General features: G+C 42.1%; 2 protein-coding genes across 7 annotated transcripts in view; one reads left to right on the top strand and one right to left on the bottom strand.

Moving 5' to 3' along the window:
- Positions 1-12,459, top strand: part of LOC122782151 (Kv channel-interacting protein 2) — a 101,642-nt gene extending 89,183 nt beyond the window's left edge. For 4 of the 6 annotated variants that reach the window (XM_044046373.1, XM_044046372.1, XM_044046371.1 and 1 more), the window contains exons 2-8: positions 8,398-8,522; positions 8,665-8,734; positions 9,040-9,110; positions 9,252-9,359; positions 10,021-10,125; positions 10,244-10,306; positions 10,399-12,459. In XM_044046373.1, coding sequence (XP_043902308.1) covers positions 8,398-8,522; positions 8,665-8,734; positions 9,040-9,110; positions 9,252-9,359; positions 10,021-10,125; positions 10,244-10,306; positions 10,399-10,446 — 590 coding nt within the window. In that variant the 3' untranslated portion in view covers positions 10,447-12,459. Of the gene's footprint in view, positions 1-3,189; positions 3,708-7,599; positions 7,699-8,397; positions 8,523-8,664; positions 8,735-9,039; positions 9,111-9,251; positions 9,360-10,020; positions 10,126-10,243; positions 10,307-10,398 lie in introns of those variants that run through there. The other 2 variants (XM_044046369.1, XM_044046368.1) reach the window with 2 other exon arrangements.
- A 443-nt stretch (positions 12,460-12,902) lies between these two features.
- Positions 12,903-16,314, bottom strand: LOC122782150 (cytochrome c oxidase assembly protein COX15 homolog). The gene is made up of 9 exons (XM_044046367.1): positions 16,104-16,314; positions 15,374-15,561; positions 15,142-15,264; positions 14,713-14,899; positions 14,389-14,556; positions 14,217-14,298; positions 13,909-14,063; positions 13,671-13,784; positions 12,903-13,585 (listed from the first exon to the last, which is right to left on the bottom strand). The coding sequence occupies exons 1-9, from the start codon at positions 16,176-16,178 to the stop codon at positions 13,454-13,456; spliced, it is 1,224 nt and encodes a 407-aa protein (XP_043902302.1). The 5' UTR covers positions 16,179-16,314; the 3' UTR covers positions 12,903-13,453.
- Between the last annotated feature and the right edge of the window lie 116 nt (positions 16,315-16,430).

Below are 16,430 nucleotides of genomic sequence, written 5' to 3'. Positions count from 1 at the left end.
ATGGTAGCTCTAGGTCTCATTTTGACTCTGAGAATCATTAATCACACCACAGACACATCAAGCCCTCTGTAGACCTCCCTGTCTCCGCCCAGGTTCCCATATACCCTCCACTTTATATCCTGGTCCTGTTCTGTCTGTCGTGGCGCCGACTTGCTCCCCGGCACTGCGGGAAAGACACATACATATGCAACGTACAGTGTGAAGCCTCTGATGTGGTCGGGATTTTTAACATTGCCTGATCTCCTCCACGTCTGTTCGGTGAACAACACTCACATCTGGATTTTGACAACACATGGAGGGAAGATGACGATGAAGATGATGGAGGACTTTGAAGACGAGCAGTGTCGCTTTATGCTTTCAAAGCTGAGCAGTTTCTTTCAAAAAGGGATGAACTGTTTTCTGTTCCCCACACCAAATTGGGAGACTATACTTTTGTCAACAAATATGAGTAATTGTTTTGGGCAGGTTCCTGAACACATGAGCTGTTGGTGTAGTTGTTAAAAGCTGCAGAATGTGCAGAGAAAAGAGTTTGCCGTGGCTGGATGGCTCAATGATTCATGAGACTGTTGTTTCAGCCACAAGTTATAGTCAGTTTCCTTTTCACAATGACCATGAGCCTGACCTAAAATTGTTCAAGAATTGTCTGGATTTGGAGTGATGACAGTTAAATGGTTTTATGTTTCTAGCCGTGGTTCTTAATAGTCATGAAGAACACACACAAACACTGATTTATACTTCTTCCAGTAGTGAGTCCCAATCTCATTCCGGTATTGTGTTTATCACAAATGAAGAATCAGTGCAGCTCACTGCAGGAAGTCATTAGAGGCCTCTTTTTGTACAGTACAGCTACGTTCCTCTGTCACCACATTAATGAATGACTCATGGACAATGGAAACACTTTTCATGAGGTTATTATTACTAACGTGACTCATATCTGGCTGGCTGGTACCTGGATTTGAAGATTCAATTCAGTTTTCTTTGTCTCTCACCAACTCACAACATACATCATCTCAAAGCAGTATAAGGCAAAAACCCTTTATAGTATTATAGAGAGAATCCCCAGTAGTTCACACAATGAGCAAACACTGGGCATCAGTGGAGAGGAACAAAAGATGTGCAGCGTCTGCCTCGGCTGGTTGGGGTGAAAGGAAAAATGTGGGACAGATGGGGGGAAGAGGGATGTGAGGTAGAGACAGAAGAGAGAGAGGCCAGGAGCAGATATATCACAGTTGATGATCAAGTGTCTTACATCTGTGCATCTAATGTGTGGTTTGGGTTTAAAAAGGCGACATCCTAATGTACTCTTTGTGACACCAGGAGCCATTAACTTTTTTTATTATATCCATAAAAGGCCCTCCTAAATTATCGAAAGCGCGTACACTAACCTTTTCAAAGGCTTGAACTGCTTTCGGGAATGTCACCTGATGTGAGAAGATAGTGAGGAGGATGCTCCTCGCTGCTGGTTTCCCATGTTTACAGCAGTGAGTTCAATACTATCAGACCTGACTGGCCGAGGTAGTGTGTGTTTTCAGTGGCAGCACAGGGCAGGGGCAAGTGGTGCCGAGAACAATGAACAATCTGGGTTTTTTTTTTGAGCAGGCTGCAATCTGCTTATGAAGCGTTTCAGTTTCGCCACTTCTTTATGTTTTCAGTCATACTCCAACCTCCCAAGCTTTACCAGCACAATGCTGCTGCAATTAATCACTTCCTGTGTGTGCAGCGCGGGAATGTTGCTGGGCGGCACGAGATATGAACACCGGTATATTGAGAAGTATACAGGAAGAGCTGTGCAAGGCTCAATTAGCATTGACCGTAAAACCCATTTGATGTTGGTCTGAATGTAACATTATTTTGTATTTTAAACACTTCAGCACATTTAGTTTAAAACAACAACAGCGATGTAATACAGTTTACGACAGGTCTGCTGGTAGCATGTGGTTGGATAGGTGTGAGAAAGAGCACTACATGTAGAGATGTGTGTCTAAATGGCTATGAATGGCAACACTTTAGTGTAAAGCAGTGGTTCTCAAACTGTTTATACCAAGGACCACCTGAGAAGACCTCTTGATCACATACCCTGGCATATACAGTAGAACAGTATTACCACCAGAGGGAAGCTTGCGTACCACTGGTGTTACACGTACCACAGGTTGAGAACCATGGGTGTAAAGCATCACCAAACTAGAAAACGTGGTATGAATACAGACCAATGGTGGTTTCATTAGATTATCAGACACATCAGATGATTTCAAATCACTCGGTGTGCAGGTCCATTTCTTTATTGTTCTTGCCCTGAAACCAAATACCTGAAGGAGATTTTGAATCATATTTCGCTGAGTGATTTCGTCAGTGTGTACAAATACACAGGTTAGAAATAAACTGTAGCCTGTTGCAACACGCATAGCCTACAAAAAAAAGAGGCATAAATGTTGACCAACCACCATCTGTGTGGCTTTTTGTTTTGTTTTGTTTTTAAACTAAATCCCCCTGATTAAAGGCTCAAACCCCTAATAATAATTCTACATGTCAAATCTCCAAAACAAATGTTTTGAGCAAAAGAGGATCGTCACGATATCTGTGGTAGAAAGTTAATGTGCCAGATGTGACATCAGTCCATCCCATCTAAATCTAAAAAAAAAAAATCCCATCTGCACTGGCTTGCAACTGAACTGAATATATGATATATAGCCAGATTTCACCTTCAGGCGGTGGTGTTTGTGTGTGTGTGTGTGCACATGTGTGGACTTTATGCTCAGGGAGACTGTCACATCTGTGATTTTGTGTCCCCGCGTCGCTCCTCCCGTCCGTGAGTCTTTCCCTGCTTTGCCTCTTAATTTTGTCCATTATTCAGTTCCCGCGACTCCCCTGGTTGCTGTTATTTTTTCCTTTCTCCATTAAATCATGCCCCTCCTTTTTCCATCTCCCTCTCTCTATCCCCCAATTTACCTCCTAATTAAAAGTCCTTAATATGTTTCCCTTTTCTCCTCCTCCTCCTCCCTCCTTCCATTTCTCATCCCTATCATCTTACCTCCCCTCATTCAGTCTCATCACTGACCCAATTAAGTGTGGGGAGGGACACGGGGGGGAGGATACTGATGAAGGTATGGTGAAGAAGAGAGGAAGAGGGAGGAGAGGCAGGGAGAAAATAGAGGCGTTTAAGAGGCAACAGCTTCAAAAGCAGAGAGAGAGAGAGAGAGAGAGTAAGAAAACAACATCATCATCAGAGCTGCTGGGGCATACACAGTGAAGTGTCCAAACTTCACCTGGAACTTAAACAACCTATTACAGCCTTGAGGGTGACGGGGGTGGAGCAGCGAGTCGACATCTCTGCTGTCACGTACTTACCTCTCTGGATGAAGAAATGAGAGGAATAACAATCTACCTTCAGTGAAGAAAGCGGGTGGGGTGTCTGCTGAGTTAGGATGGGCGAATGCCGGCACATAGAGGGAGACTGAGAGGAGAGACCGGAGCGACAAAGACGGCGTATTCCTGTTTGGAGCTGGAGGGGAGGGGGCTAACGTGGTTGCCCCCGGGCAAGAGAAAGATCTTTGTGGACCGAAACGGAGAGAGGAAGCAGGAAAGGATGCATCTGTTCTTCCAGGAGAAGTGGGAAGTGGAGGGGCTGCAGACTGTGGGCATCCTCCTGGTGGTCTGCAGCTCCCTCAAACTGATGCACTTTCTGGGGCTTATCGACATTTCTGTGACAGGTAAGAGAAACGGTGTGGAGGCAAGGGAGAGGCACTGAGTAATGATGACTCTGGTGAGAGGGACGTTAGGAGGAGAACACGCAGCTGGAAAACAGGCTATCTACATTTGTGTCAGTGTATGTTTGTGTCTGATGTGTCATTAAGGGGCGAAAATGGTCTATTATGTTTCCCACTTCTGTTTATCGTCCTGTGTTTGTGTCTCTGTCTGTCAGTGTAATATTTTGTCTGAGACTGAAATGCTTGTGCTGCTGCATTTTAGGAGATTAAAAACTTCTAAACTTGTATGTGAAGGGGGAAAAAAACCCATCCCAAACACATAATGTATACAAATCTAGTCTTAATTGTCAATATTTAACTTAATTTAACTTCCAGTGGCACAGACCAGGAGCCTCACTGGCTTCTTTATGCTCGATTCAGCATTATGAATCTGCATTGGCATCATGTTAATGACAGAGATCAACACAATTGGCTGTTTAACTCCAGCCAATCAGAAGACAAGAACAGACACAACGCAAACATCAGTGTGTTCATGTAACTTCTGTATTTAAATTGAAAGCCATGGAGCCAGTGTCTATGTGAGGACAAACTGCTGCTCATGACATCACCAAAAGGAATCTGAACTCCCATTTTGAGGTGTTGGAAATAGACGTTCACAGATGTTAACCTGCATCCAGGCCCCTATTGGACGACACCAGCTGTCAATCAAACTGGAGACGAGCTATCAAGACCATTAACTCCTCAGTCAAATGTTTACTGATGTTATAAATCAAGATATTTGCCATAGACTTCCATTCAAATGGAGTTCTTTTTAGTTCCCTTTGTCTCTTTTTAGTTCCCTTTGTCTCCCGTGAGTCCTTCAACTTTATGGAAATGCAATTTTTAAATATCTGGGGCACCGTTGACAACAGGAAGAGATGAAGGACTATAGATCACAGTGCCAGGCCTCATTTCAAAACACAGACGATTAAAGAACCGACTGCACCAGCAGGAAGTTCTCAGTTGACGCCTGATATTTATTTATATTTATGACATTCACTGTATGTCCAGAGAGTCTGAGACCACAGCTGATCGGGTCAGTTGTGTGCATCAGCAGCTCTGAGCTGTAACTATGCATATTTACTGTCTTCGTTTGTTTCAAGTTTCCATACCGTTGCCAAACATTTGTTGCCAATCAAAGCTGTTCTGAATGTTTTTGAGTTGTGATGCTTTGTCAGTGTGCCCTGGGGAAATCTCTTGAACTCTAATTGCACAACCATCGCAGGGAACGTTGGATAAGAGTGTCATAATGCTGCACAATAGCTGATGAATACAGAGAGTAGATTCTTTTCTTTTCCCCCCCCTCCTCTGTCTAATGAGCAACACACATATTTTACTCTTCCACCTACTCGGGGCAAAATGAAAGAATTTCTAGTCTCATTGTCAGTGCCACTCAAAAAAAACAACAACATTTTACTTCAAAGGCTTGAGAACAAATTGATTGTATGTTACTTGAATAACAGGGAACACAGTAACCTGTACTTGTATTCAGTTAATGTGAGGTGCGCCTGCCTTATTAAGCCCTGCATCTGTCTAATTTCTTTTTTATTAGTCAACTTGAAACAGTCAGTGTCGTATTAATAGAGAACAGATGGATGGATTATTTGGGGCTGCATGTTTTTTTATCAAATAGAGGGTCCTTAAAGAGATGAGCTCGTGGGCTTGTGCTTATTTAAAACCAGGTTATTCCCTCTGAGATCAAATATCTCCATTCCAAGGGAGACTTGTTCTGAGACAGCCGGTGTACATTACTCAAACACATCACAACAAGCGAGAAATTTCATCACCAACAAAAGGACATAAATATAGAGAGGAAAACAAGTTCAGATGGAGAGACTTGTAAGAGAGAGAGAGAGAGAGAGAGAGCGAGGCAGAAGGTGAAAAACAAGCATTGACGCTTCTTTCAAGTATTTCAGGCACCGCGTTGTTTTTGTTTTACCCACCTCTCTCCAAGCTTTCAGAACAATCAGCACGTGACATTATATTCAGTTAGTAGTTGTCAAGTTTGTGATGACTCGTCATGTTGCCTCCAAACGTACTCACTGACCTCCGTTTGCCCTCATCCACTACTTACACAAGTTCATGTAATTGACATTTAAACTACACGACCAAGTTTCTTATTATTGTTTTATTTATTTATTTATTTATTTTTTTTGAGCAAATTGTATTTGGTCTTATATTAATAATGATTTGTGTCTTTATCTTGAGTTACCATGATCATGGAAGGCCTCTTCCTGCTTTGTTTAGTCTTGACTGTAGTTATATTATGTTGTCCACGTGGTACTAAGGTAACTAAAATGAAGTGTTTTTGCTATGAAGAGATTTATTTAGCATCATAAATATCTCTTTATTGTGAAGCCTATTCTGTACATGATTCCAAATTCTGTGAAATATAATTTATCTTTCTTATTTATCTTTATTGCGATATCATAATAGAATAAATAGAATAAAGAATATCTTGCCCATTCACTACTGAACAGTTTTTTTCTCTAGACACGGACATTGGTCTCCACGTCATTTGAGTTTGACTCCCCTGGTTTAGGGTTTTAATACTATTTGACTTTCCAAACTTCATATGCACCCGTTCCATTTCCCTTAAACACCGGTGGAAAGTATAAAAGTATCTGATTTTTGCTACTTCTACTCAACTACACTTGCAAACCAAGAATATTGCCATTCCTTTGTGTGTTGTGGATACCATGAATACCAATGAGTCTGAAATAAATAATTATCAACATAAATAAATGATTAACTCCATCTCACTTCAGGGTAATTTAGTAGCTGCTCTGGAAGTTGTTGTTTTTTTTTCCTTTTTTTTTTTCCTTTTAAAATCCCCCCCTTTTTCTCCAGATGGAGTTATGGCATTGCTAATTACACAATTAGTCTTGCGTGTCTTACTTATATTACTCAGATTAACGTTTGTCCCTTTGACTGATGGTCAGATGGAAGTATTTTTTCATTAATGTCTGATCAGCTGTTATGGGACCTAATGGAAAAATAAATGATAATGTCCACACACACACACACACACACACACAGAGACCCTGAGGCCGAAGGCTGGACCTCTGCGTAGCAGCTGGATATATTAATCTGGATCTATTGGACAATGTGTTCAGCGTGTTCTGGCTCTAAATGACGCCAGAGCCTGTGAGGACAGGAGAGCCGAGTCCCTGAGGCTCCATGGTGCAGAGGCACATGATTGTGAGTGGAGGTACCGTGGTTGTATTGGTTTTCACGTGGTCATGGCCTCCATCCCTCAGACCGCTGGGGTCCTGCTGAAAGGGGTGAGGGGACTGTTCCCATGGAAACTAAGAGGCAGGAGTGAGTACGTGGGTTCACGCCTGTGTGTTGTGTGTTTTACTTCTTCTGAAGGGTTTTTCATTATTGTTCTGTAAACACCAGGCATCATTACTCTTGTACTGTGATGTTAGGCGCGCTGGGCTCGGTCGCGGTGGTTCGCTCAGCCTTGTATTTGTCAAATATGAATAAATATCAAAATACCGCAAAGTGAAACGATGGTCTTGTTTCAGCAGATTGAAAATTCCAACTGTTGATATTTGACTTGTGCTGTGGTTTACTGACTGTGCTGCAATATGAGGGCCGGTCTGATGTGGGGCTCATGCTGTGCTGCAGTTATGTGTTAGTATCGACTGTTGTGGTCTCCCATTTCTAAACCAGGTCAGCAGGCAATTACCAATTTGCCCAAACGGCATGATTTGGTCTGTCGTTGCATGTGTTTGTTTTTGGTTTTAAAGGCATGTGTGCATGTGTGTGTGTGTGTGTGTACGAACGACTCAAATCACAGACTTGTGTGTGTGTGTGTGTCTAACCTTTGTGCTATGGTTGGCGATTGCAGGTAATCCTTCCACCAGCCAAAGCAAAAAAACCATAAAGCAGCGATTCCTCAAGTTGCTGCCGTGCTGCAAACCCCCGGCTGCCCCCTCAATCAGTCAAAGCAAGTGCTCCTTCACTCTCTATACCTGATGTCTTCTCTCTTTCAGTGACACTTGTGCACGCGTCACAAACCCGCTGAGCCGCTGGTGTTTGTGTGGGTCAGACTGGTGTTGATTTAAAAAAAAAACAAAAAAAAAAACGTTGCGTTATCGCGTGTGAGAAGTTCATGTGAGGTGGTTTCTAAAGGCTGTGAGAAGCTATAACGTATGACATGAAGGCTGTGAGATTAGGTTTGGAGAAACAGATGGTGTGAGAATGTGAGGAGTATTATCTCTTCTTATACTGTACAATTTTCATTAATGTTAAAGCAATTTTCTCACTTCCTCGGGACAGGACCCCCCCCTTGAACTTGTCATTTTATAGAGGTTTTTACACACCATGATTTGCCGTCTGAATATGTCAAACAGCTTGTGCTGGAACGCAGGTGTGTGGACATGTCTTGGCCCTGTACCCCGACTGATGATTATACATAGAAAATCACTCTTCTGTCACTTTTTTCTCAGTGATTGCGGGAAAGTAATATGTTTTTATTGCGCTCTGTATTACATTTAAAAGTTGTACTGCACTGTATGATGAGCTCGTCGTCAGTTTGATGGCTTCAGTAAAGTAAGTCGCTCCCGTCAGGGCCGTAACCTGAGCGGTTTTGTGTGGGTGTGAGCGGTGATAAATGCTAACTAACGCCCGTCTCTCCCTCACACAGACAGCGTGGAAGATGATTTTGAGTTATCCACTGTGTGCCATCGCCCAGAGAGCATGGACAAACTGCAGGAGCAGACCAAGTTCAACAAGAAGGAGCTGCAAGTCCTTTACCGGGGGTTCAAAAATGTAGGTCTGGCTGACATGAAATAGACAGACGTGTCATGTAATCATGACTCACGTTAAGTAACCATGTTGTCTTATATGTGCAATCAGTGCTATGTGAAGTAATGGGTTTTCTCATCTGCACGTGTGTGTGTGTGTGTCTCAGGAGTGTCCGAGTGGCGTGGTGAACGAGGAGAACTTTAAGAACATTTACTCCCAGTTCTTTCCTCAGGGAGGTGAGTCGTCACTGCAGAATCTGCGGCTGCCATCGCACACTCATTTACAGTAAAAGCATAAATAAATATCGTCCTTTATTTGATTCCGTAGAAGTGCGTGTGTCGCCGCACTGGAACAAACACACTTAGCTCGTTATAAATGTGTTTTGCTGAGTGCGCCGCAAAAGAGGAAATTTATTCATTCCATGGTGCGTTATTAAGCCACAATTATCTGGATATCAAGGCTGCATTTATCTTGCTGTTAAACTTGGTTCTTCAAAGATCTCTGTCCCAGTTATTCACAGTGAGTCTCTTTGTCTTTGCAGATTCAAGTATGTATGCACATTTCCTGTTTGAAGCCTTTGACACCAACAAGAATGGCTCTGTTAGTTTTGAGGTGAGCTTTGCTCTTGTGTCCGGTTTTTTTTCGGTGCTGCATTAAAAGTATGTGCTGCAGTGACATTTGAAGTTGCCTTCTGTTAAAATTAAAGTAAAACCAAAACAGTGCCATTGTTCTCTCTCTCTCGCTCTGATCCAGGACTTTGTATTCGGCCTGTCCATCATTTTGAGAGGGACAGTTAATGACCGGCTAAACTGGGCATTCAACCTCTATGACCTGAACAAGGATGGCTGTATCACCAAAGAGGTAACACACACACACACATGCACACACACGTCATACTTTGATACTGCAACTTGCAAAAGTAATGTCCTCATTTAGGGATGTTATTGTGTCCGTGGAAAGTTTTATTTTGAAATTTAGAATTCTGCTCCGGTATGTACACATGCATGCGCCAGCCACGTTCGACTCATAGCAATTTAATCACATGGGAGCGATTCCACGCATTAGAGCTAGTAAACATGGTCAGTATAATCTGCTGAAGTTCAAACCAAGTGTCCGAATGAGGAAGAAATTGGGTTTTAGGGACTTTGAATGTGTCACAGTTGTTGGTGTTTGAAGAGTTTCTCTGAGTATTTCTGGAGCTGCTGATCTTCTGGATTTTTCCTCACAGCCATCTCAAGGGTTTACAGAGAATAGACAGTGGTACTTGTGTGGGTGAAAATGCCTTTCTGATGCTAGGGCAGATAAAATAAAGCAACAGTAACTCAAATAATCACTTGATACAACTAAGGTTTGCAGAGAATCATCTTTTAACATGTCAAAGATTGAAGCAGAGGAGCTACAGCAGCAGCGAGTGCACACTGTCACACGTGCAGTCTTGATCTGTCAAAATAAACCAAATAAAATGAACGGTGAAGCAACCTGTGCATAATTTTGCACTTGAAAACTGTGCTTGACTCTGCAGGAGATGTTGGACATCATGAGGTCCATCTATGACATGATGGGGAAGTACACATACCCCACAATGCAGGATGATGCCCCGAGAGATCACGTGGAAAGCTTCTTCCAGGTTTAGCCCCTCACCCCTTCATTTCGTGGTCTTTTTTTAAAACTGCAATTTATAATGAACAATCTTCTTGTACACACAGTAGTACAGTTTTACTCACGCTGCTTTCAATTCCTTTCAGAAAATGGACAGGAATAAAGACGGGGTGGTCACCATAGATGAATTCATTGAGTCGTGCAAAAAGGTAAGGCCATTCAAAACTGAAAATAAGTTTCCCAGGGAATTGTTTGAGTGGGACACAAGGAAACATGACCCTGCTTCTTTCTCTCTGTCTAGGATGAGAACATCATGCAGTCCATGCAGCTGTTTGACAACGTCATCTAAGAATCTGGACCAGTTAGGACATCGGCACCAGGAAGGGGAGTGTGTGTGTGTGTGTGTGTGTGTGTGCGTGTGTGTGTGTTTGAGAGCAGAATCAGAGTTGACGCATTTGTGATTGAGTGTGTGTTTGGCTGTTTCCTGACTTGCAAGCCTGTGCTTGTGTGTCTTACGAGAGCTGCGAGTCCTGAGGGCTCGGAGAGGTTCTCCCTTTCTTCCTGGACCCAAGTGGCATTTCTCCAAGTAACAATGGATACTTTCCTCGTCATGCAGAACCTTAGATTTACCCCAGAGACACAAAGAAAGGAGGGAAGCAGCAGGCTCACCGGCACTCTCACACCCCAGATCCCCCATCTGTTTTAATATTTATTTATTACTATTATCAACAACGGAGGAACTATCGCAGCTTGTAATGGCTGAACTCCAGAGGGAACCAGTTGTATCCAAACCTTGACTTATCAGAACACCTTTTTTTCCCCAGTGATGGCTGAGATTCGAATTCATGAATCTGGTCCTGCTTTTGTGCATGTGGTTTCACGTCTGCCTGGAGACTGCTCATGCACCGGTTTAAGAGGATAGAAGCAAATCTACCACCATCTAGTGGACAAAAGGCACAAAAAAGACGCTTCCTGAGAAAACGACTGACTAATTGGAAATCCAAGGGATCGGGGGTTTTACAAGGGGACCGATTTCAGTATCGCATGATGATGTCACTAATATCCAATTATGTATTTACAGAGATACTCCAAAGTCTGCTTGTCTGTCTGCTGTCTTTCCTGGTCATTCACAGGTGCCTCACCCTTTGTGTACGTGTGTGTGTGCATGTGTAACAGAAGAGATGTCATCAGTATTACCTATGAAATAATCTCTCCCCCCCTCCATACATCAGATTCTGGTAGATTATTTTCCGGCCCTCCAAACTATTACAGGTTTAGCAGTAGGCGTCTATTGACTGTTGTACATTATCTAGTGATCCCACTGGTGTCATATTTGACAGTACGACGTGGGGCTTGCACTGTGATCGATGAGATGCGCTTTTTTCCCCGTTTCTCTCATCACAGGTATTGGCAAACCACATTTGTACTAGTCTCATCCATAGACCTTCACGGAGAATTCATTAGATTGCAGATTGTATTTGTGAACTTCATGGAAACGTCACGTGGTCATAGCAGGTTCTACCACTTTCAACAACAAACAAAAAAAAAAACTCTTTCAAATTCAAATTAAAAGTGGGTTTATTCTAGTTCTTGAGCAAGAGAGACATGGTTTGAGTTCTTTCTTCTTTCTTTTTTTTAAATACCTGTCCTACTATTCCTTATTCTCCTTCTCTCTGTAACACCAAAGAGAAGATTTAAGAGGTATACAAAGTTACTCTTATGTTAAGACATACAGTATAGCCCATTCGTGGGTGAAGAGAGAGGGGGGATTGCTGTGTAGTAAGTGAGGCAAGGGGCAATCAGAGATGAAAGGACGTATTTTGTGATCTGGAACGGTGGACTTTCCAGAACAGTCGTATCTAGGCTTTCTGGCATAAATGAGACATTTATTTGCCCCTTTTCACATGAGAATACTCTTAAATGAAAGATGGTGGTAGTTCCAGAGGCCCTCGAGCTGTACATCAATAGGCTGTAGTGTCTTTGATTACAAAGAATAGCAATAATTTCCTGATATCAGCACCTTTACACTGATCCAACCTCTTCATTTCTCTAAAAGCACAGCATAGGGCCTGAATGAAAATATTTATTTTGAGTTTTTTACATTTGTTTCCCTCTCTCTCTCTCTCTCTCTTTGGGGATGGAGTGGTTTGGCTCTGATTGTTCCTTGCCAACACTTTTTAAACTTCCATTCCTGACCACAATTAAAACCTGTCTATACCCGCATGTACTGTGTCTAAACAATGAAGACCTACTAACCCGTTGTACTGATTGTCTAGTTAGGTAGCCTCAGCTGGTCGCATTACGTATTTAAAATGTGTATATTTTGTACAGAGACAATAAAAATCACAGTTACTATGCAAAACTGAGTGGAGTTTGAAATTTAAAGACTGCGCAACAGTGGTTCTCAAACTTTTTATGCCAAGTAGCATCTGAAAAATATTAACACTATTATCACCAACGTTAACAGGTTGAACAGCTAAGGACTTTTCACAGGAGGCAGATTTCTTCCCAATGAGATAACTTGCTCTCTCATCATCCTCCTCTTCCTCACTTGTACTTCACACACTTGTATAGTGAAATTGAGTGAGATAAGGTGACTAATTATTATTCAACGTTTTTAAATTGTCTACACACTGCAGTCAAAATCCCTCAGCTCCTATCACAGACCCTGGTATATACAGTAGAACAGTATTTCAGCCTTTTCTCCAAGTACCACCAGAGGATGCTCACGCACAACTGGTGGTACGTGTACCACAGTTTGAGAACCATGGCTGTACACAATTAGAAAATAACCAAGAAAATCCGTTTCAGCTTTACATGTCTTTAACACACAGTACAAAGCAATAATTCAACACGTTTTTCTTTTTACTTTACAATCCATCAGCAGTGTCAGCAGCAGGAGTTAGTCCACAATTTAAATATACATTAATATACAGCCATATCTATTCAATTCACAGGCAGTGTATGAGCAGACAGGTGAGTAACACCATTTTCATTCCAATGTTTGAAATCTTTACATGAACCAAAGTGTTTCTGTTTATACACTTTACATGTTCCTGCTGAAGTTTAATTAAATCCTTAGCTGGACGTCATGTTGCTGTGATATTAAAGTTGAACATAAAGTGAAAATTCTTTGCTTTTGCATGTCTTTGTATTTTTCCTTGTCTTCCATTCACTTGTTGATGAACAGCACTTAATCAAGACCTCTGCTAATGCAATCATTTACCATTACTTTGATGCTTCATATGAATAGAGAACTCTTCTGTAGATTCACTTGTTTGGAAAATGCCTTGATCAGTGTCGCTGCTGGCTTTTGGTGGCGTGACTATTGGATTTGTCCATGAAACAGCAGCCATTTACTTTGGCATTTTGCGGAGCTCTGCCAGAACCCAGATGGCCAGTGAGAGAAGAGCCACCGAGCCAGACTGGTGAGTTGCTGCCAGTGAAGTGGGAACATATAGTAACAAGGTGCTGATGCCAAGGGCAACCTGAAGAGTGCAATACAAATTTAGATTAATTAACACAGAGAAGAGACAGATTGAGGTTATGTTTCTGGGTTGACTGCCATCTTACCTGTGCATATGCCATTGTTGCCAGAAGGCTGATGGCGACCTTTGCCCTCCTGGGCAGCACCATTCTTCTTGAGAACAGATAAAGGCCTGTGATTGCAGTCACAGAGGAAATTCCCTGCAGAGAAAAAAATAAAAGCTATCGAATGCTGCCTCTTGGAATGGGAAAAAGGAAAATGACAAATCATGTTTATGAATTCAATGTCTCGAACAAATGTTTCTTTCCAGACATTGAAACACACCAAAATTCTGTGGTCAAACTGCACAGTTGTGGGATTCTCAAAGATGTTTTTGAGCTTGGGAGAAAAGGCCAGCAGATCATCTGGGATCCACCGTTCTCCCATCTTAGGAAACGAGTTATACACCAGCCCAGCATCTAAACCGGCAACAAAGGCACCTGCAGCAAAAAGGTTTAGACAAGGTTAAAACTAAATCTGTGTGTAAATTGGTTTACTGCAGACACAGATCTAGCTATCAGACCAATCTTTAGCTTAAAAAAATATGCATTCACACTTTTCTTTAATAGTGTCTGTGATACATCAATCAATACCTGAAAGAGCAGTGAGGAAGACGAGCCCACCAGTACCCTTGGCAAACCTCCTGAGCTGCATGAGACGGTTGGTTTCTACCATCTGAAAAATGGGGGCTCAAGTTACAGATGTATTTCTTGCAGGCAGAAACTAACAGATGTTTGACACGTAAACAGGAGACTGCCATAATACCTTCTGTGCAGGCAGCAGCAAAGTAAGTCCTGTCCACAGACTGGCACAGTAGAGTAGCAAGGCAGATCCAAGGTGAGCACTCAAACGATATTGGCTGACCCGTGGTATGTCATAAGAGTCCGGCTTTTCCTCCAGTCCACTTTTTACCATGTACCATCCCAGAAGGCCCTGAGAGTACACACAATGACAGTTATGCTTTTCTAAAAATTGCATCCGACATTCTTGCTACTAGAAGCCAACATCATGACAAATAAAACCCCAGACCAGACTAAAATAGGGATCAAGTCCCAGTGATCAGTCTCCCATTAACCACCACTGTGTTACCTGAAAGAAGACAAATCCACAAAGCCCCAACACTTTTCCCTTCATGGATCTGGTGAAGTATCCCTTCCTCCAGAAGTAAACAGTGGGAAGGATGTATGCAAGTCCAACCAGTCTGCCCCACATTCTGTGACCCCACTCCATGAAGAAGATGAATTTAAACTCTGACAGAGTCATGTCATGGTTTAATCTGGCAAGACACAATGAAAACAGACATTCATGGACCTTTGTGTCTGGAATAAAGGGAATTGATTAAACTGACTAGAAAATAAATGTGTCTTTTAATATGTATTAAATTGGCAAACAGTCTGTAAAAGGACAATGCATTTTGATGAGCTGATAACAGATTCTATACTTTTTTGATTATTAGTAATGAGGCAATTTCACACCTGTGCAAGTCTAACAAGGTAACAAGAAGAGATGGGTTCATACATTTTGAATTCAGGGAACTGCTTGTACTTGGAAAACTCAGCCTCCCACTCTTCCTGTGACTGAGGCGGCTTCATCTCTCTCACCAGATGCCAGTCCACCATGGAAAGCCCAGATTCTGTTAACCTTGATTGAATGAAAAGCATAAATTATGCATAGGAACTTCACCAATAAAACAAGAAGATTTTTTTTTTTTTTTTACACACACACACACACATCACTATTGTCACATTACCTGGTGACACCACCCAAAACAATAGCCCCGACCACCAGCCCACTGCAGCCCAGTAACCAGCGACCTATTATGCGATTTGTAGCTGCATTAGGAACAGATACTGCTGCCTGGACAGATGAGGCCTGCACCTCTGTTGTAATGGAACTCTGCCCTCTCTTCACAAGCCATTGTCGTAGTTGTGGACTCCGCTAATGTTTTAGACAAGAAGAGAGAAGATTTAAACTACAGGACCATCTGTAACATTAACCTCACATAATGGCATACCACATGATAACACTACATGTAAACCCATGTGGGAATGTTTATGTAATGGGCTTTGTCCTTATGTTTCTGTTAGTGAATATCTGAATGCTACAACATGTTGGTGATAGTGCCACAGGCTGTTCTGTTTGAATATGTTTTTGGGATGGTGTTTGCCCAATATAGTTAGGATTGCAATGAAGCAAATGTTATGTGGTGTTCCTGCCACTGTTGTTCCAGAATTGAAGAGAAATAAACTGCTGAGTGGCTGCACCCTGGATGCTGAGGCATTAATGAATTATTCCATGTTATAGACGCGGACGTCTATAACATGGAATAATTCAATAAAAAAAGGCCGAAAACAGCAGCAGAGTAAAACAAAGGGCAGAGTGTTAGCATTTCGAACATACTACGACACATTAAACAAGCTTGTACACAGTCTGACCTTTTCTACTGTAGTTGGATAACATAGCCATCTCAAGCTACTTACGTTGCTGTGTTGAATCCCCTTGTTAGCGATTCTGCAACCGCAGAACATCGTTGTACGCAATGACAAGAGTAACATTCTGTCCTCCGAGCTGTTGGAGCTTTTGTCAAAAAAGATGCTGTGTTTGGTAAGAGCGGAAGATGTTTCTTTTACACAACCATGTTGTCATCGCCGCTTCCTGCTGCTGTCAAGCACAGCGACACTTTGACCTCCTGACGTCACAAAAACGCGACGAGCTCATCGTAACGAGCGGGAATGTTTTTTTATTATTATATTTATTAGTATAATATACTCTATTAGTATTATTGTTAAACTGAGCATACTGTTCTC

The sequence above is a fragment of the Solea senegalensis genome, linkage group LG15, assembly GCF_019176455.1.
Source record: "Solea senegalensis isolate Sse05_10M linkage group LG15, IFAPA_SoseM_1, whole genome shotgun sequence".
In the NCBI taxonomy this organism is placed as follows: Eukaryota; Metazoa; Chordata; class Actinopteri; order Pleuronectiformes; family Soleidae; genus Solea; species Solea senegalensis.
Note: the sequence above shows the minus strand (reverse complement) of the source record. Positions and strands in the feature narration are given on the sequence as shown.